Source organism: Typopeltis vanoorti, chromosome 15, assembly GCF_054136105.1.
Source record: "Typopeltis vanoorti isolate ZY-2024b chromosome 15, IOZ_Tvanoo_1.0, whole genome shotgun sequence".
NCBI classification, from domain to species: Eukaryota; Metazoa; Arthropoda; class Arachnida; order Uropygi; family Thelyphonidae; genus Typopeltis; species Typopeltis vanoorti.
Genome location: NC_143563.1, coordinates 2,623,810 through 2,651,459, shown reverse-complemented (window position 1 = coordinate 2,651,459; position 27,650 = coordinate 2,623,810). Strand labels below are relative to the sequence as shown.

The 27,650-nt window shown below is 37.8% G+C and overlaps 1 protein-coding gene across 2 annotated transcripts in view; it reads left to right on the top strand.

Moving 5' to 3' along the window:
- LOC150098312 (uncharacterized) overlaps window positions 1-27,650 on the top strand; it is a 733,595-nt gene that overhangs the window by 668,801 nt on the left and 37,144 nt on the right. The window contains exons 35-36 of one of the 2 annotated variants that reach the window (XM_090404774.1): window positions 5,452-5,469; window positions 21,181-21,604. In XM_090404774.1, the coding sequence (XP_090260900.1) occupies window positions 5,452-5,469; window positions 21,181-21,604 (442 nt within the window). Of the gene's footprint in view, window positions 1-5,396; window positions 5,470-21,180; window positions 21,605-27,650 lie in introns of those variants that run through there. The other variant, XM_090404775.1, reaches the window with a different exon arrangement.

Genomic DNA, 27,650 nt, shown 5'->3' with positions numbered 1-27,650 from the left:
TCAAGCTATTTCCTCCACCTCCAGCAATATATCCCAACCAAGCATAAATTATACATCCCATCTTTATTTTCCGAATTTGAAAACTTTACATTTTGTAACATTGAACTAACATTTCCACTCCCGTGCCCATTCACTAAATCTATTCAGATCTTTTTGTAAGGCCGCAATATCTGCTCTACTCTTCATAGTTCGTCCCAACATTCCATCGTCTGCAAACAACTGAATATCCCCATCCAAATCTTTAACCATATCATTACCATGCAGGATAAACAGCAATGGCCCTCAAACAGACCTCGGAGCCACACCACAAGTGACTTTCCTCTTCCTGGATATTGCTTCCTCCCCACACACAGAACTTGCTGATACCTATCAGATAGCCAATCTCCGATCCAGTGCACTAATCTAATATCCTACCCCATCTGCTCTAGTTTGACTATCAATTTATCGTGTAGCAATCTATCAAATGTCTTTACAAAATCTGAATATAATACTAAGTCCACAGGATCTTTCTCAGACATAGCCAAGTTAACTGGTCTTGCACATGGACTGCAGAGTTTTCCTCCCTAGTTTATCTGGGGTTTTTCAGGCAAACCAACCTTGAGAACTCAATGCTCCTACAAACATAGGATACACCAGAAGGCATAGGGCTAACCATCTTATCCTTGTGTGTGATTGCAGTTAAATTAATAGAAAACCCTTGAAACCGTAAGGTAAAAAAGGCAAAAAAGGAAGAAGAATCAGAAGTATACTACTGTTTATCTCTCTCCTTTGTCCAATGAGGCCCTCACCTTATTGGAATAAGTAAGTAGATCTAAAACATGACCTCCCTTTAGCAAATCCATGCTGTTCATCAAAGATAATACAAGGGTGGTCTGAAAAGTTCTCGGCCTAACAATGGAAAAACAAATTTATAATTTCAAAATTATTTTTATTTTTCAACATAATCTCCCTTAAGACTAATATATTTATTCCAGCAATGCTCCAGCACCATTATCCCATCCCTGTAGTGGTTCTCAGTAAGTTCTGCAAAATACCCCTCTACAGCTGTAGTCACCTCTTGATTCGAAGAAAAACACTGACCAATGAGGAAGAGTTTTAGTTTTGGGAAGAGAAAGAAGTCAGAGAGAGCCAAATCTGGCTCTCTCTGACTTCTTAATAGGGTGGATGGTGGATGTTCCAACAATTCATAGTGCAGATCCCTTAATTTTCCCATTGCCCAAACACCTTTGTGGTTAGGTGCATTGTCCTGGTGAAAGATGATTTTTTTCTTCTGCAAACCAGGTCTTTTCTCACAAATTTTTTTGTCTAGTCTGCTTAAAAGATCGGAATAATATTCTCCGGTTATTGTTTTACCTTTTTGAAGAAAATCAATAAACAAAATGCCTTTAGCATCCCAAAACACCGATGCTATGAGCTTTCAAAGTCAGTTCCATCCCACCTGATGGAACTGACTTTGTCTTCTTTGGCACTGAACAACTGGCTTCTGTCCACTGTTTTGACTGCTGTTTGGATTCTGGTGTGTAATGGTGAATCCAAGTCTCATCCATAGTAATAAATCAACACACAATATCAGTTTTATTCTTGTTAAAACGTTCCAAGCACTGTTCAGAGATTTTCATGCGAGTGCATTTTTGATCTGCTCTGAGCAAGCATGGCACCCATGCACAAAGCTTTTTAATTTGCAATTCTTCATGCAAAATATGTCCTACACATTCTTTAAATACCTATAGTCTCAGCAATTTCATGCGCTTTGCCTCACTGGTAATCCAATACCATATCATGCACTTTATCAATGATTTCTGGTGTTGTTACACTTTTTGGACGTCCTTCACATGGATGACCTTCAAGGTTGGTATGGCCATGTTTAAACTCGGCAGCCCATTTCTTAATTGTCGAAAATGAAGAAGAGTGTCCATAAACGTTTATGAGCTTCAAATGAATTTCTTTTGATATTAAACCTTCTTTTACAAAGAATTTTATAACCACACGATACTCAATTTTACCCATTTCAAGGGGTACAGACAACACTTTTGCTTCAGACAGCTATATAAAACAAATTACTTGATAGAATGACTTGCAATTTAACATGAATGCTTATGACAAATGTACCAACTTAGGAACAAAAAAATCTTGCTGATAGTGTTGCCATCATCTATGGTCATGGCCGAGACCTTTTCAGACCATCCTCGTACTGCTGTTGTCCACGCAATTCTGCATCCTGTTTCTCACCAGCCTTTTCACCACTTTAATTGTGCACAGATAGACCTATAATTTCACGTTTGGGTTCTGTCACCTCATTTATGAACCACCACAATCTTGTCTTCCTACCACTCCTTTGGAACTTGACCCAATTTAAGACTCATGTTAAGGAAATATGTTAAGGCAGATGTCAACTCCCTGGCACATTCCCTCAAAATACAATATGGTGATATATTTTCGCGTCCCACAGCCTTATTAACATCAAGTTTGCTCAATTCTCCATATATCTTGGAAGTTTATTTTCCACTTGTTTAGACTATAATAAATTTAGTTTAATCCTTTACCCAAGTGTATGCAAACAAACTTTGCGCCTGAGGTATCTTCAGGACTGAGGCAACTCGTAGTAAAGGTGGACCAAGCTCTCATCACTCTTTGTCTCAGTATCTCCCATAATGCAAAGCACATCTCCTTGCAGACACGTATAATGCTATGCATTTAGGGAAGGGCCACTACCCAGACCGATTTCAACCTTTATTGAGGTTTCATCAGTGGGAGCCAGACCCAGAAGTGGTGATACTAAGGCAGAAGCAATGGAGAGGTCATATTTACTTATACGAGGTGCCGAAAGGTGTACCACCTTATTATTTACTCTTTACCAGTCTGGGTAGTGGCCCTTCCCTTAATGCATAACATTATACATGTCCACAAGGAGATGTGCTTTGCATTATGGGAGATACTACGACAAGGAGTGATGAGAGCTTGGTCCACCTTTACTACGAGTTGCCTCAGTCCTGAAGATATTTCAGGCACAAACTTTGTTTGCTATCACTTGGGTAAAGAATTAAACTAAATTTATTATATTCCCATATACCTCTTGATTACTTACAGTCAGTCTCTCCCGATCATCATCAACTTCTTTCAAACTCTGCATGCTTTCACATTCACAAGAATGAAAGATCTTAATGAACTGCTCATTAAATATTCAACTATATCCTCCACAGCAGTTGTTCTTATACCATTTTCTCCCATCAATGTCATCCTTCCTTATTCATTCTTTTTTTTCTTTTTTGCTGGCTACATTTCGAAAGAACTCCCTAGGATTTTTTTTTTTTTTTTTTGGCTTCATGAGGTATGCCAGGTAGCTTCATTAGCTACCTGGCATACCTCAGTTTTACTACCCTTACCAACTAATTAATCCTCCTTGCCCATTATTTGTAATCCTCATTCAATTGATTATTACCACTCTCCTTATTCTGCCTCCCTAATGCTGTTTTCCTCTGTATTGCATGCTTAAACTTGTCATTCATCTATTTCACACTTACCTTATTTAACCTTCTGACCCTTGAAATACATTTAGACATTGCTTCTACTAATAGTTCTTGAATATAACCCAAGCAGCATTGATCTCCTTTCCAGCTAACTCTTCATTCTATGTTACACCTGCAAGCTATCTCCAGCTTCTCATAATCACCAGCTTGTAGTTCCATATATACACTTTTCTCACAGAAGTCCTCTGCTTAACAACCCAGGTAATCACTTCATGGTCATTCTCACAACTGGAGAATGATTTGACACCTCATTTATAATAACATCCTCTGATGAGATGGTGAAATCCAAAACCCTCAATCCTCATGTGCCCTCTCTTACATACTGCTTGAGGGAGTTATCCCTCAAATTTAGTTTAATCCTTTACCCAAGTGTAAGCAAACAAACTTTGCTCCTGAAGTATCTTCAGGACTGAGGCAACTCGTAGTAAAGGTGGAACAAGTTGTCATCACTCCTTGTCTCGGTATCTCTCATAATGCAAAGCACATCTCCTTGCGGACACGTATAATGCTATGCATTAAGGGAAGGGCCACTACCCAGACCGATTTCAACCTTTATTGAGGTTTCAAAAAAAACTCGAGGAACTCATTTTCTTTACTTTCATTTGCTATCTCATCATCCCAGTCTATACTGTCATAATTAAAATCGCCCATAATGATGACCTTTTTCTTATTTGCTGGACTAATATGATTATATATTTCATGATTGCTGCCATCGACATTACCAGGTCTATATCAACATCTGACTAAGTATTCTATTCTGTTCACCTCTATCTCACACAATACTGCCTCAAAATCACTGCCACTATTTCCCTCTTGGATCTCTACCTTGTATGGATATCTCTTTTTCTATCATCAATAGCACTCCACCTCCCTTTTTAACACTTTCTATCTTGACAAGCCATTTCTTTTTTTCCTTATTCATCTCAGAACCTTCTTCAAATCCAACTGTTTTCTTTTGATCCCAGGTCATCCCCTTCCCTTTTTATTTAGGTACACCTTAATATCGTCTTGAAACATCAGCCTTTTGCTCGCTGTTTCCTGTTCACCCTCCCTGTTTTCCTGTTTGTCTTGCACACTTGTTCTTTCATTGTCTGCGTTCGTGCCACCCACTTCTTCATTCATAAGCACCCATTCAGTCTCTCCTTTCTTACTCTTCTGCACTTTCATATTGCTTCTTATTTGCTCAGATTCATTCTCTGCACTCATTTCTCTACCTTCCAGCAGTCTCTCCTTTTGTCACCTGGTTTTCAATGTGATATGCTAACATTGGAGAGGGTCAAGAGAGGTGTGAGTAATGCAATCTCAGGACTCTGGAATTTTGGAGATAGGTTGAAGAAATGTGGATTGCAAAGTTTGATGGATAGGAGGAAAAGAGGTGATATGATAGGGACATTTAAGTTAGTGCAGGGGTGATGAGTATTTAGATTTTTCAACCAAAAAACAAATTTGACAAACGATAACTAACAATGGGTTTAATAGGTCATGAAAATAGATAGTTAATAAGAATATAACGAGAGTAGAAGGCTAGTAAGTAAGAACCAGAGGCCAGTCCTAGAAGATGTGTAAGAGTGTGGTGAAGAGGGGTGTAAGGAGTAGATTTTGTAAATGGAAAATTGTCATTGAATGGAATGCCTTACTGGAATATATTGTTAATGTAGGGAGTGTTAAGGATTTTAAGATTCAGTATGATTGTTATGTTGTCAGTTGAATGAACTTCTCACTATGAGCCTGCTGATTTAATGGAGAGTGTAATAATAATATTAAGTATTTCTGTGAGATGAGATTTGTTATATCAATGCTGAGATTAATTATTAAAATGCCTGTAAAATTATTAAAATTTTTCTAATAAAATATAAACATTAATTACAGTTTATTCTCATTATCAAAGTCAAGCTAGTTTTACATGTGCTTCATTTTATTTCAGGGATCACCTGGACCACCAGTAAGTAGCAAATTATTTAAAATTTTAATTTCTGTATTATCTTAAATAGATAAATTAGCTGAGTTTACTAAAACATGACATGACCTGATTTTGGTGCTGTCAAAATTTAACTAAATTGATTTAAGTTTTCTGACCTTCAGAGAACCAAACCCTCAATTATCAGAATCAGAAAAATTCATTTCTAATCAGATATTAATACATTACTATGCTTCATAAATAATCTTTAATTCTATTATCTTACAAAAAAAAAAAAGAACTAAAATTAAAGCACAAAGCAAGTCAGAGATAAGCCAATGTATGTGGGTTTAAGTTTATGACCATAGTCGAATTGTATGTCATTTTTATTATTTTACTTTAATATCAAACCTACATATGAGAAGTTTCACAAACCTATAAACACAACCGTTCTGTATGTAGATAGTGGTTAAGGAGAAAGAAAAAATCTATTAACAATTCTCTTGGAAAGCTGGGGATGTATTCATTAGGAATAACAGTATGGGTAAGGCAGAAGTATATCAAATGATGGTGGACGATGAAAAGTTGGTTTGAATTGGTTGCAGTTGAATAGTGTTTGCACATTAACCAAGTAGCTGCACATGTTCTTACATAATTAAAAGAAAGCAAAGGAATGGCAGTAGTGAGTTCAATTGAGTCATGTCCATGAAAATACCTTTAAAAAACATTATGCAGAAACAGAATGACTATGAGAAATAACTGAAGGGGGGGGAGGGTCTATGAGGAAAGAATCATTTATTAACAGAGTATCCTGTTCTGTATACATTTAAGAATTCATAGGAAGTCTTAGGTATACATGACCTTAAATATGAAAACAGTTTCCTCAAGTTGGATAGATTAGAATTTTTAAAAGGTTAGGAATGGTGGTTTGAACAAAAAAGAATACCAAGTTTTTTGAAGGCTGAGGCGGAAATGGATGTGATACGTTTATGGCTTGATAAGAAATTACAACATAGAAAAATTAGGAAATTATGATGTAGAAGATATAATAACTAAACAGGTTTAATTATGGGAAATTGAGAAGAATATTTGTTAGCAGCAATAGTAAGTAGTATTCCATGAGTGAAGAAGAGGACATAATTTGGTGTAAAGTGGATGACAAACAATATCAAACTAGAACTGCAGGTGAAAATGAGATTATGGAAGAGATATAAGAAGAGAGGTGGAGAGCAGATACATGACGAATATAAGACTCAGGAAAGGAGAGTGACTAGTATGGTGAGAACGCAAAACTGGAATATGAGAAGAGATTGGCATTAAGATCCAAAGAAAATCCTAGGAAATTTTTTTTAGCTATGTAGCCAGTAGAAGGAGAAATGATTGTGGAAGAATGACATTGTGGGATAAAAATGGGAATACAGCGATCGATGCAGAGGACATAGTGGAGTTGTTCAATGAACACTTTATTGGAGTATTTCATCCTGGAGGAGTAGGTTTTAATACCAGAGGGATAGGGTAGGTTCGAGGTTTAGAGGTGCAAGAGGAGAGTGTGTTACAAATACAGTACTCTGGATATCAGTAAAGCTGTGGGGCTGAATGGTATTTCACCATGAGTTCTGAGAGAATGTGCTAAAGAACTCACAGCTCCACTGACCTGGCTTTTCAGTGAAAGTCTGGCTAAGGGAAAAGTACCCAAGGAATGGCAGGAAGGTAAGATAGTGCCATTGCATAAGGGCAGTAGCAGACTGCATGTGTCTAACTGTAGGCCAGCTTGTGTTTCATCAGTAGTTGTTAAGATATTGGAGAAATTAGTGAGGGACCATATAGCATTGGGCAGATGAGGGTAATGTTATCTATGAGAGTCAATACGGATTTGTTAAGGGATTATTATTATTATTATTATTATTAAAAGAGACCTCCAGGGAGTCAGAGACTCATCGAGGGAGGCCATACTACACATACCAGCTATCATACTTATTCTTGAATTCATTCACACTGCTTGCACTCACAACATCCAATGGCAATCCATTCCAATCACGCACCACCCTCTGAGAGAAAAATCTGGTCCTTACACCCTTCTTGGCAGCCTTCATTCTCAGCGTCCAAGGATGCCCTCTCGTCCTTTCCCCACCCTCCATAAATTGAAAAATCCCATCAATTGAAATCCTGATTGAAATATGATTGTCTTTTATAATAAAGTGACAAGAGCAGTTGATGAAGGAAAGGCATATACTGCCATTTTTTTGGATTTTGCAAAGGCATTTGACAGGGTGCCATATGATAAGCTGATATTTAAGTTGCAGCTTATAGATTTAGATGTCAGGTTAGTCAACTGGATTCAGGATTAGCTGTATGATAGATATCAGAGAGTTATGCATGGCGGAGCAATATCAAGGAGGCAGAAGGTTACAAGGAGCAATGACAGTGGGGCCATCCCTGAAAGTTACAAAAGGAAGCTGTGAGCAATTTGCGTGGAGGGTGGTTGAACTGTGGAATGCATTGCCTGATAGAGTGGTGAGAGCAAGAATGATTAATGAGTTCAAGGAGTGGTATGATAGACTTTGTGTTTCCTAGGAAGGTCCTCCCACAATGAGTCTCTTGACTCCATGGAGGCATGAAGAATAATAATAATTATTATTATTATTATTATTATTACTCCAGTATTTCACTAAAGTTAAATCATCAGGGAAAAATACTCTGATGATGGTATCATCAGCAGAAAAAAGACACTAGTGCATGCGCACATATCTGTGCCTTCATGAGTAAATGACACTGAAAAAAAGAAATGCACAGGGAAGCTCATCTTATCTTTAGATGATGTTAAAATACAATTAGGATGTGTGTGTGAGTTAGAGAGAGGGAAAGAAAGGTAGAAATGTGAAACATTGCATACAATACATACAATGCTTTGGTAAGGAACCAGAAAACTGGATTACCATTTGAGCAGTTGGCAATTTTTTTTGCATTTAGCCATTATGAAAGCTGTCTTGGATATGTTGATGATTATTTTGTGATTATTACAGGCTGCAATGTATGGTACATTATGGGAGGATCACTACCAGACCATATTTTAATAATAAGATCATCATCATTATCATCAACCTTTCAAGGATTTAGGCCTAGAGTGACTTGTTTTCCAGCCTTAGAAGTCATCATTGAATCTCTTTAGAGGACATCCTGGTTTTCCTTTTCCTAATGGTTTGAAATTTAAAACTTGTTTTAAAACTTTCTGCTTTCATTCTTTCAACATGTTCCATCCATCTATGTTTATATTTTTAAATTTTTCTATTACTGATTCCTGTTTTAATTCTTTCACAATTTATTCATTTCTTTTGCAATCGAATAGAGTATACTTTGCAGTTTTTCTCATAAATTTCATTTCATCTGTTATTAATCTTTGTTCGTATTTATGTTTTATTGTCCAGATTTCACTTCCATACAATAGGACTGGTAGGGCTAATGTATTGTATACTTTTAGTCTGGTTTGTTTTTGAACTAGGTTGGGTTTAAACAGCAGGTAAAGAAGAATAGTGTTGTTTGGAAAGTTGTGGGCATGTTGCCCAGATATGATAATAGTGAATTGAGAAGGAGAGCAGAGATAATGAATAGTAAGATAACTGAGTTGTGTGAGTCAAAGGGGGTTCAATTTGTAAATATGTGGAGTGAAGGGCAGTTCAAATGGTATAAAGCTGATGGTTTACATGTGAATTGGTTTGATGTTGTGCATTTAGAAAGGCTATTGTTTTCTGAGAAGGCACAGAGTCAATAAGTTAATGTAGCAAATGATGAATGAAACAGGATGCACAAATCAACAGATTGTACAGCAGGAGGAAGATGGATATGAGGATGATAATGTGGTTGCAGCAGCACCAGATGATGGAATGCATACAGGTGAGGATGAGACAGGTAGGAATGGAAATCACAATCAGGATCAGGGAAATGGGAGTGGTCATACCAAAGAGAGAGAGGTGTAGAATAGTAGCTAGAATAGAGAATGTTGGTGCTGGTAGAATGACCTCAAACACACAGCACTTGCTATGTTTATACACAAATGTAAGGAGTATTCGAAACAAGAAAGCTGAGTTTGTTGCATTCATTGAGACGGTATGCCCAAAGGAGGATGTGATGTCAGGAATAGAATTAGAAGGATGTATACCATATTTTTCCATGTATGAGACAATACTTTTTTCTAAACTTTTTATACCAAAAATTGGGTATCGTCATATGTGGGGGGGAAACCGGTTCAGAGACTCGCGGTTACCGTGCAAAACTGTTGGTTCCTTGTCTCCGCAAACAGGCTTCCACCAACTAGCCTTTGTTAACTCTGTCAATTGATGTCATTAATGGCTGATTCTGAATAAACCAATTAGAACTCTGAAAGCATTCATACGTCTGCAACTCGTTGGCAGGGTAAGTTAATGCATTAACAACATTTTGAGCAATAGCCCATAAAAATGTCTGAAAATAAAAAACGATTGTCATATTCTTCAAAATTCATGTTAAAAGTCATCAATTACGCAAAAGAGTATGGAAATAAAGCTTCAGAGAGACGGGTTGGACCTTCATACACTCCATGGGAGGACATTGGAGAAAACAGAAAGAACAACTACTCAAGATGCCAACAGAGAAGAGGGCCTTAAGAGGAAAACCAGCAAAATGGCCAAACTTGGAGCGCAGGCTTAAGACTTGGATTATGGAACAGCACCAGAGTGGGATGTGTGTCAACCAAGCTTATTCAATATGAGGCAAAAAGGTTTGCAAGAGAAATGAACATTGTTGATTTCACAGGAAAGGCAAAATGGTGCTTTAACTTCATGAGGAGAGAAGAGTTAACCAACAGAAACCGAACCAAGTTAGTCCAGAAAATGCATCTTAAATGCATCTTAGTATCTATCTTAAAAATATTACCTAATTACTAAATATACTTTGAATATTTAAAAAAATATCAAATGTGTTCTGTTTTATGTTTAAAATGATTGCCGACCTAGTTGGCCGAGTGGTTAGCATATCGGCTCTCCAGCCAAAAGGCTGTGCATTCGAATCCCGCTGCTGACTGTGAAATTACTAGTGGCGGTAGATGGAATTGATGTAGTTGTGGTTCATTGTAGTTGGTGGATTGAGTGGTGGAGACAGAGAATTGTAGAGCAAGTGCCCTCCCTCGACGAGTCAATGGACTCCCTGAAAGTGTCACGTAATAATAATAATTATTGCCAGCCTGGTTGGCTGAGTGGTTACCGTATCCGCTCTCCAGCCAAAAGGCTGCGGGTTCAAATCCAGCCATGGGCATGGATGTTTGTGATTGTCTGTGGAAATACCAGTGGTGGTGGTCAGCGGTAGATGGCGTTGGTGTAGTTGTGTTCATTTGGTGGATTGAGTGGGGGAGACAGAGTTGTAGAGCAGGTGCCCTCCCTCGATGAGTCTTTGGACTCCCTGGAGGTGTCAAATAATAATATAATATATTTATGCCAGCCTGGCTGGCCGAGTGGTTAGCATATCCGCTCTCCAGCCAAAATGCTGCAGGTTTGAATCCTGCTGTGGGCATGCATGTTTGTGATTGTCTGTGGAAATACTAGTGGTAGTGGTCGGCAGTAGATGGCATTGGTGTAGTGCGGTCAGTTGGTGTATTGTGAGACTAAGTTGTAGAGTAGGTGCCCTCCTTTTCTGAGTCTTTGGACTCCCTGGAGGTGACAAATAATAATAATAATAAAAAAATATTGATTTCTTAATTTTGGGTTCAAAAAAGTAGGGCTCATCTTATACATGGGGGCATCTTATAAATGGAAAAATATGGTAATTTTCCAAAAGGATAGAGATGTGAAAAGAGGAGGGGAGTGCTGTTAAGAATTGTGTCCACAAAGTGTGGGGAAATTGATAGTGCATGCAGATTTTGAATCTCTCTGGTGCAAAGTTGAAATAAACAGGTTAGTATATCTGATAGGATGCTGTTATAGCATTCTATGGTCTATAACAGCATCTTCAGGGGAATACTGATTGTGAAATGTTTAGCAAAATTAGTTGGGCATGTAAAAAGAAGGTGATCCTGATGGGAGACTTTAATTACAGGAATAAGGAGAGCGAGTTTGTGGATTTCTGAGAGATAAGTATCTTAAGCAGCATGTGATTGAAGCAACCAGAGCAGTGCTTCCCAAACTTCTGGATGTCAGGGGGGCCCCCTTTGCAAAAATTAAAATATTTCACGGCCCTACCCTCGAAAAAAAATCGTAATAGAGAGATATATTATTATAATATTTATTATATTTATATTCAATACAAAACATACACAGCGAATATTGCAAAAATCAAATGCAAATATTACATTTTTTGCCTCTTACCGTTTGGTTCTGAAGACGATGCGGGCTGTTCTGGTAAAATATGAAATACTGTCCTTTTTTTTTTGAGTCTGTTTCTGCTTCTTCTGATTGTTCGCGGAAATTTTTTTAAATTTTTTATCAGCCTTATCCATCTCAGGGTTAAATTTTTTAACGTAGAATAGATCAAATAATATCACCACTTATCGATACTGGCACACCACAGACTGATAACATGAAATTAGTGAATATTACCTGAATAAGGGAATCCCCAGACTAGGAACATTTTTCTCTATTGTGACTTTTCTCCCTTTACGGTAATTAAGCCTAACGTGAAACAGACAGCAAAGGCAGGTTATTAAAACGTGCATATGATTGGTGCGGTATTAACAAAAGATCGCACAACCGAAAGATAAAAGCATAGCTGACAATTGAGTTGAAATGCTAACTCTCTTCAACCAAATTCCATATGTGAAACTGCCATAACATTCATTATATATATATATTACTTAGTTTTAATACTTTTACGAATTTTAACACATTCAGTTGAATTTTATTGCTGCCTTGGGAAATCGAACTCACACACAGCTAATTAATAATAATAGTTTTTAGTTAGATACTGTGTTTGCCCATGCAACATATGGTTTTGTTTCAGTCTATACAGCATAGTTTCTGTATGAGGGGACATGTGATTCATTAATTAGTGTGTTTTTATCTCAGTTGTCTCTAATTGCACTATTTGTTGAGAAATATATTACACAGACTCCTCATACCTTATTCACTGGCATAATAAAAGTACTTGTTTTTATTGCCTCTGCAGTATAGTGGCTGTTAGGGAGAGTGTGTTGTTTACCACTGCAAGCCAGTTACTATCTCCCCCCATGAACTTGTTTAAGCCTTTTTTCATGTGTGAAGTATATGCAAAACTTTTATTGGTAACAGAAAACTAGCTCGGATGACAGTGATAATATAAAATGAGTTTTGATATGTGTATAAAGTCAATATCAACAGTCCCTGATTACGAACACGTGATGAAAGGGACAGGAAGGTTTGGAGCTTCCCTGGAGAGCATTCAAAGTAAATACAATTAACCACTGCTTTGAAATGAAACATACAAATAAGCAATATTTACTAATATTCATTAAGCGCCAAAATACACAGGAAGCAAAGTTTGTGAACCAACACCAATGTGTGAATTTTTCCATTAAAATATAAAAAATAACAAAAAAGAAATAATAAAGAATAAAAGTTAAATATGTTTTTTTTTTAAATAAAAAAATCTACTTAATCTTAAAACATTTTAAATTTGTTTTCATTATTTTACAGCCCCCCTCAACAAAAACCTACGGCCCCCAAGGGGGCCGGCCCACAGTTTCGGAAGCACTGAACTAGAGGCTTTAATATTTTGCATTTGTTGCTGTCACAAGATGTAGTTGCTAATGAAGTGTTGACACTGCTGCTGGTTGATGAGAGTGATCATGAGGTACTTGTTGGAAGTGATGAAACTAGAAAAGTTCACTGCCACAAATGGATACATGTGGAAGTATAAAGCAGGTGATTATGGGAAGCTCTGTATTCAGTTAGCATCAGTACATTGGATAGATGAACTGAGCAGAAAAGATGTTGACAATACATGGAAACTCACAAGGCAGTATCTAACAAAAGCAATGTATGACTGTGTACTGAGGGTTAAGCAAATAAATAGAGTAGGAGTGAAATGGATGAACAGTAAAATCAAGCAAGCTGTGCTGGAAAAGAAAATGTTATGGAGGAGGTACAAGACTGGTGGTGGTCAGATCCATGAAGAGTATAAAGTGCAGGCTAGAAAGGTGATGAGCATGGTAAAGAAAGAAAAGGTGCAGTATGAGAGGAGATTGGCTGGTCAGGCCAAGGTTAACTCAAGGGAATTTTTCAGCTACATGGCAAGCAAGAGGAAGAATAATTATGGCAGATTAACATTGGTGGATAGTCATGGCAGCAGACTAGCAGCTGCAAAGGATCTAGTAGAATTATTGAAGGAGCACTTTATCAGTGTATATCATACTCGTATAAATGATCCGGTACAATATATAGAAGAGAGGCAAGTATTAGGAGAATTGTAAGTGAAAGAAACAGAAGTATATCAGATGTTGGTTAGGTTAGATGTGAATAAGGCTGTGTGGAATGGATGACATATCACTACGGAGTCTTAAGGAACGTGCACGACAGTTGGTTATGCCCTTGACATGATTATTTAATGAAAGACTTGCAGTGGGTATGGTTCCTAAGGAATGGAAAGAAGGCGAAATAGTACCACTCCACAAGCATGGTCCTAAGACAGAAGTCTCCAACTATAGGCTAGTCTATATAACTGTGGTTCTGGTCAAGGTTTTGGAGAGACTGGTAAGGAATAGAATACAGAATTGGGTTGATGGACATAGCATTCTCTATGATGGTCAACATGGATTTGAAAGGGTAGGTCCTGTTTTAGTAATTTACTTACATTTTATGATAAGGTGACAAGTGTGTTAGATAAGGGAGAATCATATACAGTGATATTCTTAGACTTTGCAAAAGTGTTTGTTAGATTACCACATAAGTTGGTGTACAAGCTGTAGAGGATGGCAATAGATACTATATTGGTTAGATGGATCAGAGATTGGTCTCTGATCAATGCCAGCAGGTTGTGATTCAGCAGTGTCTCAAAAAGGAAGGGTAACCAGTGGTGTGCCAAAGGATTCTGATGTTGAATCCCTTTAGGAAGATTTGAATAGACTTTTTACTTGGGCAAAGGAGTGGGTTGTAGTTTTAATATCAATAAGTGCAAGGTGTTGCATTTTGGAGTGCAGAAATATAAGACTGTATACTATATCGATGGTGCCATACTGCAGGAAGTGGATGAAATTAGAGATTTGGGAGTGATGGCTGACAGCAGACCGAAGTTTAGAGGGCATATTGCTAGTGTTGCAAAGGTTGCACATCGTAGTGCTGCTATGATAAGAAGTACTCTAACATGCAAGGATAAGGAAGTGGTTGTACCGCACTGGTCAAACCACACTTGGACTATTGTACTCAGATCTGGTCACCTGGTTTTCAATGTGATGTGAAGACATTGGAGAGGGTCCAGAGATGAGTGACTAATACAATATCAGGAGTTTGGAATGCTGCCTATGGAGAGAGAGAGAGAGAGAGAGAGAGGTTGAAGAAATGTGGATTGCAGAGTTTGACGGATAGGAGGAAGAAAGGTGATATGAAGATGCGCTTAAGTTAGTGAGAGGATTTTATCAGATTAATCCAGAGGGGATTATAAAAAGAGTAGAAGGTGAGAGGGAAAAAAACAGAGGTTAATCCTGAAAGTTATGTAAACGTACACCCCTTGAGGGTACATGGCAGGAATTTGATGATGATGATGATGATGAGTTATCTAAAAGTGTCTTGAAGAAGGATGTGAGGAATAGATTTTTTACATGGAGAATTGTCAGTGAATGGAATTCATTACCAGAATGTGTTGTTAATGTAAGGAGTGTTTAGGACTTTAAGATTCTATATGATAAATATGTTGTGAGTTGAATGAACCTCCACGATGAGTCTGTCGACTCCATGGAGGGTGCAATAATAATAATAATAATAATATAGAGTTAATTACACCTGTTATTTTTAATATCAGGTGTAATATTTAAATATTTTGCAATTTTTAGGTTTATATCTTTTTCATTTTCATATGTAATTATACAACCTAGGTAGTTAAATGAATTCACCTGTTATAAAATGTTATCTATTATTGTTTTAGTTCTTATTGGATCTTGTCCTTTAAAGGCCATCATTTTTGATTTTTCTGTTGGTATTATCATTCCATAAGCTTTGGCTATTTCATTTAAATTTAAAATATCTTTCTGTAAGTTATATTCACAGTTTGTAATTATGATTTGATCATTAGCAAAAAGGATAGTGTTTAAGTTCACAGTAGGAGAAAGTTTAATACCTTGATGGAAATTTTATTCCATTTTATTATAATTTCAATTAAATAAATATTAAAAAGAGTTGCTGAATGGGACATCCTTGTCAGACTCCTTGGTTTATCTATCTTGGATATAATAGTTCATAATTTAATCTTCTTTGTATTTGATTATTTTCATATATACTTATGTTAGCTTTTCTAATATTATTTGATATTTGTCTTTCTTTTAATATGTTAAATAAAATACTTCTTTTATTATGCTTTTATTTTTATTATGCTTCTTTTAATAATGCTTTTTCAAAGTGAATAAATGTAATATGTTTCATATATCTTTATATTAACATTATTATATTAACATTAACAAATTAAAAAATTAAATTAATAACTATTGATGCATAAGTATAACGGAAGTGAGAGGGAGGTGAACAAGATGGTGAGCGTCTATGGAATGCTATCCACATTGATAGGTTATGAATTTGTGGGTTTGCACTTTCACTACTCTCTTAGGCAATGCATTCTATGCTCCTACCACTTTCCAAGCAAAAACCTACTTCTCTCCCCTTTACTCAATATTTCCTTTTGCAACTTCCAGAGAGGGTCCCTTTGTCCTGGTTCCTACCTCTTGTTCTGCCATATAAAAAATCTCCCCAGTCAAGTGTTAATCCAAAAATATCCTTTCCACATCATCTTGAAAGCAACTTCTTGTCAGCAAGTTGTATAAATGGGAAACAATATCTTGGAAGAGGAAGACACTAGTGGTGTGCCTCAGTGGTCTGTTTTAGACACATTGGTTTTAACCTGTATGTTAATGATATTGGGGAAGACTTGAATGGAGATATTCAGTTGTTTGCAGATGATGCAAAGTTGGGATGAACTATGAAGAGTAGGGCAGATGTTATGGCCTTACAAGAAGACTTGAATAGACAGAGTGAATGGTCACTTGAATAGACTGAGTCACCTGAACTGGATACCAGTTCAATGTTGCGAAACGTAGTCAAGTTTTAAAATTTGAAAACATACAAGGAATGTAGAATTTACACTTGGTGAGGACATATTGCTGGAGGTAGAGGATACAAGAGATCTTGGGGTGATGGTAGATAAAAATCAAAAATTTAGAGGATACATTGCCAAAATTGTGAGTACAACACAACAAATTCTGGAAATGATGCAGAAGACATTGACATGTATACAATGGAACAAGAATCTCCTTACTTATACATATGTGGCCTTGATTAGGCCACATATGGACACTACTGTGCACAGATTTGGTCACCTGGTTTTCAAAAGGATGATGAGATGATGGAAATGATACAGAGGCAATTGACTAAAGTAGTTTCTAATCTCTGGAATGTTGATTATGAAGAAAGGTTGAGAAGATGCAATTTGCAGTTTAGTGGATAGGAGGAAGAGAGGTGATATGATAGAGACATACAAGTTGGTATTAACATTGAAGACATTTTTCATAAAATTGTGTTAAATGGGCTGGAGAACCAATGGTGTATGTAAAGTTGTGGATGATTAGAATGCATTGCCTGAGAGCATGGTGTCTGCAGAGAATTTGAAAGCAATTAAGGCATAGTATGATGAGTTGTGTGTATGACAAAGCAACCTCCTCAATGAGCCTTTGACTCTATGGGGGATAATAATAATAATAATAATTTGAAATGCCCCAATCATATTCTCTCCATTCATTTTCTGTCTCTATTTCCTACTGCCCACATTTAATGCACACATACACATTCCCATTCACCTGCCACATTTTTAACCCATGGAACACATACATACCATATGTGCAGCATGTTACTCAATTATCAGTGTAGTTTTAATGGTTGTTGGCTGAGCAATAGTGTGTTAGTTCTGGCAGCCATCCTGATGGACATGATCTCAAATGGATACAATATAGAGGTAATGAATTCCTACAAAAATATCACTTTCAAAAATGCAAGCTTAAAAACTCCTATTGGTAATGGAGCAAACACAATAAAATCTTCCAGTACTGCTAATACTTATCTTTTTTTAACAGCGTTGTATGGCTAACTACATATGTTTTTGCAGATTAGTGCTAGATGCATAGTCTCTTATGTCTTCTCTTGATCTAAATTTATGCACATTTTTATGCCAGAAGAGGGTATTAATAATGACTAGTGCATGTCCTGAGCAGGAATCCGCCATGTGCTTGCCATTAGCTTTGCTGTTTTCTCCAAAATTTTCCCAAAAGATTTCTGTATCACTGGTATTCATTTCCTACTCTGCTTCAACAAGGATCAACTTTTTCCTTTTCTTTGTGTCAGTTGCTTTCTTTAATGACTAAAAATTCCTTCATTCCTTCCTTAATAGAACCTTCTGTGGACTATAGACAGAAATAAGTCTCATTCCCAATTTACCATTTTAATCTTTGTGCACATTGTTTTTCTTAATACTGCCTATCATTCATGAAGTGCATCCTCATATTTAGTGTTGAATACTATAGCTGCTCCTTCCTTTCCTTGATCACTACTGAAAATAACATCTTGTAATGGCTATTTAGAAGCCTCACCTGTTTTTGTCTTCTTTGTTTCTGTAGCTCCAATTTTTTTTTACCTGCTTTTTCCCTAGTTCTTCTCCTCCTGCATCAATTCTACATCTTTTCAATCAATGCCTCTTATATTGATGGGTGTGAATCTTGAAATCTTCTCATGGTTATTTTCAGTTTGTGGATTATATCCAGAATACAAAAGTGCTATACAGGAGTTATTTTTGTAATGACTCCTGTATAGGAGTCATTACAAGTTTTTGTAATGACTCCTATACAGGAGTCATTACAAGTTTTTGGTCACCTGGAATCAGCAGAAGTGTTAATCCCCTTCCCCCAATATGTATGCTTCATTAAGTAACTGCTCTTATGTAAATACTTAAACTTGACCAAGATTATAGATTGAGATGGCCCTTGTGAACTCTGTATGCCCTCCTCCCTTTGTTTTTATCTGTTATATAGAAACTATAGAAAAGACTGGGTCAAGTAATTAATTGGGTATGATGATAATATCAGTATTTAGAGCCAAATGCTGCAAACTTGCCTTCTGCCCAGATGGCAGTCACTCCTTCTGGTCTCTTGCCAAGGCCACTGGGGGTGGGGGGATTAACTTCTGCCCACCAAGGTTTCCACCACTCTCACATCCAGATGGTACAGTCACCGCACCAAAAGACAAGGCCAATTTCTTGCATAACTCTTCTCTTCCAGTTCCTACATTGATGACGTGGGCAAAGTTCCCTCCACTCCACAAAGAACTGCTCCCTTCATGTCTCCCATAGTCTTCTGACAAAAAGAAATCCAAAGAATCCTGAATAACTTGAACTCTAAAGGCATCTGGTCTTGATGGTATCCTACCTATTATGTTAAAAAATTATGCCCCAGAACTAACACCTATCCTGTATTGTCTGTTCAATATATCCTATTCAACTGGCATCTACCCAACAACATGCAAACAGGTCCACATCCAGCCCATCCAAAAGAAAGGTGATAAAAGTCAACCATCAAACTACCATCCACTCACTTCTGTTCTCTCCTTCCAATGAGTGGATGGTAGGAGAGAACATTTCTCCCTTCCATTCCATTTCTCCATTACCTTGCCCCCAATATCCCATTGGGACAAGGTCAACCTTGCAAACTTCAAAATTATGGAGATGGTCATTAACAAACAACTCTTGAACCACCTAGAGACATACCAACTAATCAGTGACCAGCAGTGTGGATTCCTCCACTCATGATCTATAGCTCATCTTCTTGCTTTCACCACCCACCTGTGGACTCAGGCCATGGAGAAATTTTGAGAAACTCACATGGTTGCCTTAACATCTCAAAAGCATTTGATCAGGTTTGGCACAGAGGTCTACTCAGCAAACTGCCTTCCTCACTCTGCAACTGGATCACCAACTTTCTCACTGGTCATTCACTATGTCTCATGGTTAACAGCTTACTCTCTTCAGTTTTCCCCACCAATGCAGGAGTATCCCAGGTTTCCGTTCTTTCACCCACTCTCTTCCTCTTGTATATAAATGACCTGCTCTCACAGACTTCCAATCCTATCCATAGCTTTGCCAATGACAGTACACTCCATTTATCCAGTACCTTGTCCCCAATATCCCACTGGGGGGGGGGGCAAGGTCAACCTTGTGAACTTCATTTTCTTTGCCATCAAAACCCAGTTCTGTCTGATCTCTCACAAGAAAGAGCTCACATCCCTTCCCCTTACCTTCAGTAATACTGAGATATCCAAACACAATCAGATTTCTCTTCTTGAACTGACTTGCACCTCCAATCTTTCCTGGTACGACCATATTTCAACTATAGTTTCTGCAGCTACCAAAAAACTTCATGTACTTTTTTGCACAAGACTACATCGCACCTTCACAGCTGCAAAATCTGCTCAATACAAAGCTCAAATCTGCCCAGCCATAGAATATTCTTTCCATATTTGGGGTGGTGCCCCAAAAACATCTCTATGATTGCTTGATTCTATCCAGAAGAGGGCAATCCAGCTAATTAATGATCCCTCTCTCACAAACCCACTTCAATCCCTCTCTCACAGATGTTCAGTTTCTGCCTTGCGTCTCTTCTACAGATACTTTCATGGACAGTACTCTGCTGAATTGGCCACTATTATTCCTTCACTCTCCTCTAAAATCATTAAAACAAGAGCACAGTCCACCTTAAAACTCACCAAACCAACTTCATTGCCTTCTCTTTTATTCCATCTACCTCTAGTGGGACAGTTTCCCCCACTCTGCCTTCCCCCCAAAGATTGCAATCCTTGGCCATTCAAGCAAAATGTGAACAGACTCCTCCTTTCTTTTGTTCTTGCCAACACACGGCAAAATCATTAAAATAAGAGCCACTGCTAACCAATACCCTTTTGCAGTCCACCTTAAAACTCACCAAACCAACTTCACTGCCTTCTCTTTTATTACATCTACCTCTGTCCTTTGGGACAGTTTCCCCCACTCTGCCTTCCCCAAAGATTACACTCCTCATCTATTCAAGCAAAATGTGAACAGACTTTCAGGCTATAAGTCTTATAGCCTTTTGTGTGTGGATCAGATATTAAAAAAATAATTAATTCACAGAATAGCCTTTTGTCTAAATATTATTATTATTATGAGTCTTGTGACTCCATGGGGGTCAGGAAAAAAAATAATAATAATGAACACAAGTCTATCATACCACTCCTTAAAATCATTTACACTATGCACATTCACCACCCTCTCAGGCAATGCCTTCATGCTCCTACCGCTCTCCATGAAACTTACTTCTTACCCTCTTACTCACCACTTTCTTTTGGAACTTTCAGAATTTGACTATTAAAGCTTTTTTTAGCTTACATCAGTTATATATATAAGTGATAAAAATAAATATTATATTTTGAACATGATAATCTAAAACAACATTTGAAAGTTATCTCATTTCATCGTCATGATTTCTTCCTTCTCTATATCAATAATTCCCTTATTACTTCATTACTTTTCTCCTATTAGGGTCCCCCAGGTGAAGGACCACAAATTCCTCCTGAAGCTTTGTTGCGGGACTTTTCATTTCAGAGAGATTACCCACTACAGAGAGATTTTGATCGGCTGCGTTACAAAAGGAGTATGCTAGAAGAATACGAAGATGGTGGTGGAGGTAATGATAGTGATGATAATGAAAATAAAGAAAATGAAAATGATGCAGAAAATGAAGATAATGAGGATGACACAGAAAATGTAGAAAATGAATCCGATAAAAGTAAACAAATTAAAAAAACAAGGCGTGACGAATTGCAGGAAAAACTTCTTAAGATGTATGCTAATATATATGTAATTAGAAAAGAACTTGATATTATTAAGAAGCCAGCTGGTACAAAACTAAACCCTGCAAGGTCCTGTAAGGATTTGTATTATGGGCATCCAGATCTTGAAGATGGTGAGTCTGCATGAAGTTCTCTGTTTTATACACACACACACATGCAAACAACCTTTAACATACTGTACATTATTATGTTCCATATAATAGCTTTATATTTTAATAAACATATTAATTATGAAATATCTTTTACATGTCATTTGCCATTTGAGATATATTTTGCTCAAAACCTAGAATATACTCTATTAAATCATAAGCTTATAATTGCATTTGGTATTTTTAAAAGGCAATAAATAATGTTAATTTTTTAAATAATTTGTAGATTTTTGTTATTTGAGTATATTTTTGTTATTAAAGTTGGTTATGAAGAATATAAATAATTATTATTATGCCAGTCAAGAAACAACATGCTGACTAGATAACGTTACAGTTGTCCCTTTATCTCATTAATTTAAAAGCCTGGATTTACTACACATGGGATCAAGGCATCTTTGCTGTCCCTCTTCATTTTTGCTTTATTATAAAAACAAATTGATATGAAAAATTGGTTTTGTATTATTATTATTATTTACTTTTTATTTATTATTGTTTGTAATAATTAGACATTCTGATTGAGTAATAATAATATTATTATTATTGAGGTCTCCATGGAGTCAAAAGACTCACTGTGAAAGATCCTTCCTAGGAAACACAAAGTCTGTCATACCACGCTTCAACGCATAGACAGTTCTTGCTCTCACCACTCTATCAGGCAATGCTTTCCACGGTTTAACCACATTCCATGCAAAGAAACCACTCCTCACCCACTTGCTCAGAGATTGCTTTCATTACTTCCGGGAATGGCCCTTTGTCATTGCTTCTTCCTGCTGTTCCACCAAGTGAAAGAACTCCCCAGTGTCAACCCTGTAACAGCCTTTCAACAGTTTAAAAGTCTCAATCATATCATCTCTCCTTCTTCTATATACCAAACCTCTGCAGTCCACATTCCCTCAGCCAATCCTCATAACTAATATTGTACAGTCCTGAAACCATCTTTGTTATCTGCATCTGTACACTTTCCACAGTTAATTTATCCCGTTCAAATACTGGGGACAAAATTTGAATACAATAGTCCAAGTGTGGACTTTATTCAATGAAATGACAACTCTTTTATCTCTGCAGGTCAGCGTGCTTCTCAGTATTGCAGCAATCCTCTGGGTTACCTTCACTACCTTTGCTGTTCACTGAATTTCAGGTTTCTATCAATCACCACCCCCAGATCTATTGTCTTCCGTTACTTCCTCCAATACAGCTCCGCCAATTGAGTATGCAGACTCCTATCGATGTGTCGCAAACTTAAAGACTACATTTTTCTGCATTAAACTGAAATCCCATTCATTTACCCATCTGGCTAGTTTACTCAAATCCTCTTGCAGGGCTACCACATATGCACTATTACTAATAAACCTTCCCGGCTTCACATCATCTGCAAACAACTGAATATCCGCCTGCAATCCATTGACTATATCATTGATGTAAAGGTTAAACAATATGGGTCCCAGTACTGAGAACTGTAGGACTCTACTTGTAACCTTCTGTCTCCTTGATACTGCCCCACCATACATGACACTCTGATACCTATCGGATAGCCAATCCTGAATCCAGTTGACCAATCTGACATCCAGACCCATGTGCTGCAACTTAAATATCAGCTTATCATGTGGCACCCTGTCAAATGCTTTTGCAAAATCCAAAAAAAATCGCAGTATATGACTTTCCCGCATCAACTGCTCTTGTCACTTTATTATGAAAAGCAATCATATTACTAAAGCAAGAGCACCACTTGACAAATTCATGTTGACTCTCGCAGATAACATTACCCTCATCTGCCCAATGCTGTATGGTCCCTCACTAATTTCTCCAATATCTTAACAACTACTGATGAAACACAAGCTGGCCTATAGTTAGACACATGCAGTCTGCTACTGCCCTTATGCAATGGCACTATCTTACCTTCCTGCCATTTTCTTGGGTACTTTTCCCTTAGCCAGACTTTCACTGAAAAGCCAGGTCAGTGGAGCTGTGAGTTCTTTAGCACATTCTCTCAGAACTCATGGTGAAATACCATTCAGCCCCACAGCTTTACTGATATCCAGAGTACTCAGTATTTGTAACACACTCTCCTCTTGCACCTCTAAACCTCGAACCTACCCTATCCCTCTGGTATTAAAACCTGGCCTTTCAGTGAAAGTCTGGCTTTCATTGGAGTATTTCATCATGAGTTCTCTCAGAACTCATGATGAAATACTCCATTGGAGTATTTCATAATTGGAGTATTTCATCATGAGTTCTCTCAGAACTCATGATGAAATACTCCAATAAAGTGTTCATTGAACAACTCCACTATGTCCTCTGCATCAATCGCTGTATTCCCATTTTTATCCCACAATGTCATTCTTCCAAAATCATTTCTCCTCCTGCTGGCTACATAGCTAAAAAATTCCCTAGGATTAACTTTCAATCTTACTGCCAATCTCTTCTCATATTGCAGTTTCACCTTCCTTACCATATTAGTTACTCTCCTTGCCTGAGTCTTATATTCTTCGTGCATCTGCACTTTACCCCTCTCCTTATATCTCTTCCATAATCTCTTTTTCACCTGCAGTTCCTGTTTGATATTGTTTCTCATTCATTTTACACTAAATTATTATTATTATTATTATTATTATTATTATTCAGCCCTCCATGGAGTCAAAAGATTAAAGTGGGAGGGCCTTCCTAAGAACATAAAGTCTGTCAAGACTAATCGAGGGGAGGTCCCCCGCTAAGAAACACAAAGTCTATCATACCACTGCTTAAACTCATTGACCGTTCTTGCTCTCACCACTCCATCAGGCAATGCCTTCCACGGTTCAACCACCCTCCATGCAAAGAAGCCACTCCTCACCCTCTTGCTCATAGTTTCCTTTTGTAACTTCTAGGGATGGCCTCTTGTCATCACCCCTTCCCGCTGTTGAACCAAGCGAAAGAACTCCCCAGTGTCAACCTTTTAACCATCTCTCAACAGTTTAAAAGTCTCAATCATATCACCTCTCCTTCATCTATCAACCAAACTTTGCAGTCCACATTCCCTCAGCCGATCCTCATAACCAAAATTGTACACTCCTGAAACCATCTTTGTTATCTGCCTTTGTACCCTTTCCACGGTTAATTTATCCCCTTCAAATCCTAGGGACCAAATCTGAGAACAATAGTCTAAGTGGGTCTGATCAGAGACTTATACAACGGAATGATAACCCTTTTATCTCTGCAGGTCAGTGTCCTTCTCATAATTGCAGCAATCCTCTGTGTTACCTTCACCACCTTTGCAATATGTTCCATAAATTTCAAGTTTCTATCAATCATCAACTCCAGATCTCTTGTTTCCCCTACTTCCTCCAGTATAACTCCTCCCATAGAGTATGCAGCATCCCATCGATGTTTCCCAAACCTCAAGATCTTACATTTTGCTCCAATTAACTGACATCCCCATTCATTTGCCCATCTCTCTAGCTTATTCAAATCCTCTTGTAGGGTTACCACATCTGCTCTATTACTAATAATCCTTCCCAGCTTCGCATCATCTGCAAACAATTGAATATCCCCTTGCAATCTGCTGGCAATGTCATTGATATAAAGGTTAAACAATATAGGTCCTGTACTGAGCCCTGTGGGACCCCACTTGTAACCCTCTGCCTCCTTGAAACTGCCCCACCATACACAACTCTCTGATACCTATCAGACTGCCAATCCTGAATCCAGTTGCCAATCTGACATCCAGACCCATGTGCTACAACTTAAATATCAGCTAATCATGTGGCACCCTCTCAAATGTCTTCACTAAGTCTAAAAAAATTGCTGTATATACCTTTTCCTCATCTAATGTTCTTGTAACTTTATTATAAAAGACTAACATATTGCTAAAACAAGAGTGCCCTTTCACAAATCCAAGTTGGCTCTCACAGATAACATTACCCTAATCTGCCCAATGCTGTATACGGTCCTTACTACTTTCTCCAAGATCTTAACAACTACTGATGACACACAGACTGGCCTATAATTAGACACTTCCAGTCTGTTACCACCCTTATGCAATGGCACTATCTTACCTTCCTTCCATTCACTGGGCACCTTTGCCAAAGCCAGACTTTCATTGAAAAGCCAGGTTAAAGGCACTGTCAGTTCCCTAGCACATTCTCTCAAAACTCGTGGTGAAATACCATCCAGTCCCACAGCTTTACTGACATTCAGAGTACTCAGTATCTGAAACACACTCTCCTCCTGTATCTCTAAACCTCAAACCAGCCCTATCCCTCTAGCATTAAAACTGACTCCTCTAGGATGAAATACTCCAATAAAGTGTTCATTGAACAATTCCACTATGTCCTCTGCATCAGTCACTCTGTTCCCATTTTTATCCCACAATATCCTTCTTCCACAGTCATTTCTCCAACTACTGGCCACATAGCTAAAAAATTCCCTAGGATTTTCTTTGGATCTTAGGGCCAATCTTCTCTCATAATCCTGTTTCGCTTTCCTTACCACACTAGTCACTCTTCTAGCCTGTGTCTTATATTCTTCATGCATCTTCTCTTCACCAGTCTCCTTATATCTTTTCCATAGCCTCTTTTTCACATGCAATTTCTGTTTAATATCGTTTGTCATCCACTTTACTCCAAATTGTGTCCTCTTCTTCACTCGTGATATAAAACTTACCATTGCTGCTAACAAATATTCTTTCACAATTTCCCACTCATAATGATATCCCGGCCTTCCAATTCCTCCCTCCATTAAAACATCCCTAAGTTGACGTCTAAGACTATTATAATCACCTGCTTTATAATTCCACATAAGTTCCCATCTCTTTGATACTCCTGCATGCCTGTTCATTTTCCAAGTCAAAACCATATGGTCTCTCTCTCTCCAGCTGGCAGGAGAGATGTCATCTCAGTTATTATCAACTCTTCTGATGCTATAACCAAATCCAAAACCCTTTAACCTTTTGTTCTCTCTTGCATGTTGCCTAAGACATTTGTCCCTCAAGAATTCTAGAAATTCCATTACCTTATTGCTAAATGCATCTTCCTCTCTCCAATTTATACTACTGTAGTTAAAATCTCCCATAACAATCATTCATCTTGCACTTGCCAAACTTAACTGTCTAAACATCTCATGGTCCCATCCTCTGTTCTTCTGGGTCTGTAGCAACACCCACTAAATATCCTGTCTTGCCTACCTCTACCTCACACCACATGCTCTCAAAATCATTTGTCTCACTTCCTTCCAAAGTCTCCACTCTTAGAGGACATAGGTCGTCACTTATCATAAGCAGTACCCCACCACCATGCTTTCCCCTCCTATCCTGCCAAAAAATGCTGTACCCAGTGACTTCTATTCCTGTTATTATATCCAATTCTGTCAACCACTTCTCAGTTATCCCAATAATGTTTGTCCAGGTTGATGCTATCTGCGCCACCAATTTCTCTCCCTTATTCCGGATACTCCTGGCATTAGTATAAAGCATATAAATGCCATTGTTTCTATACCCAGCATTATACCCTCTAGACTCCACTGGGCTCATTGTTACATGATGTCGTCTCCCTACTCCCAAGTATCAATCCCACAAGAGGCCACCCCTGCTATCATCCTCCCTGGGACACACTGACTCGTTCAGAACAGCAATCTCTCCAGATGCCTACGTCCTTTCTCATTCAAATGTAAGCGGTCTCTCGCATACAATTCCTCTCTTTCCTCAAAATCACTCCAAGCATCCACATATACCAGTCCTCTCTTGTCACACATTCTAGCTATCGTGTCATTCAATATTACTGCTCTTCTTCTCAGCTCGTCATTATCATACCTAGGCAACATGCACACTATTTTTCCTCTCTCTGTCTTCTTCCGTACAGCCTCAAGCAAAAATCTCATATCTCTCGCTGCCCGACTTACATTACCACTCAAGTCATTTGTTCCTACCATCATAATCATCTCATCCACCCTTTCACCTCTCTTAATTGCCATAGCCACGCTTTCTATTGTTCCTCCTGGCAAACACTCCTCACGCATCCTATCTTGAACACCATGGATC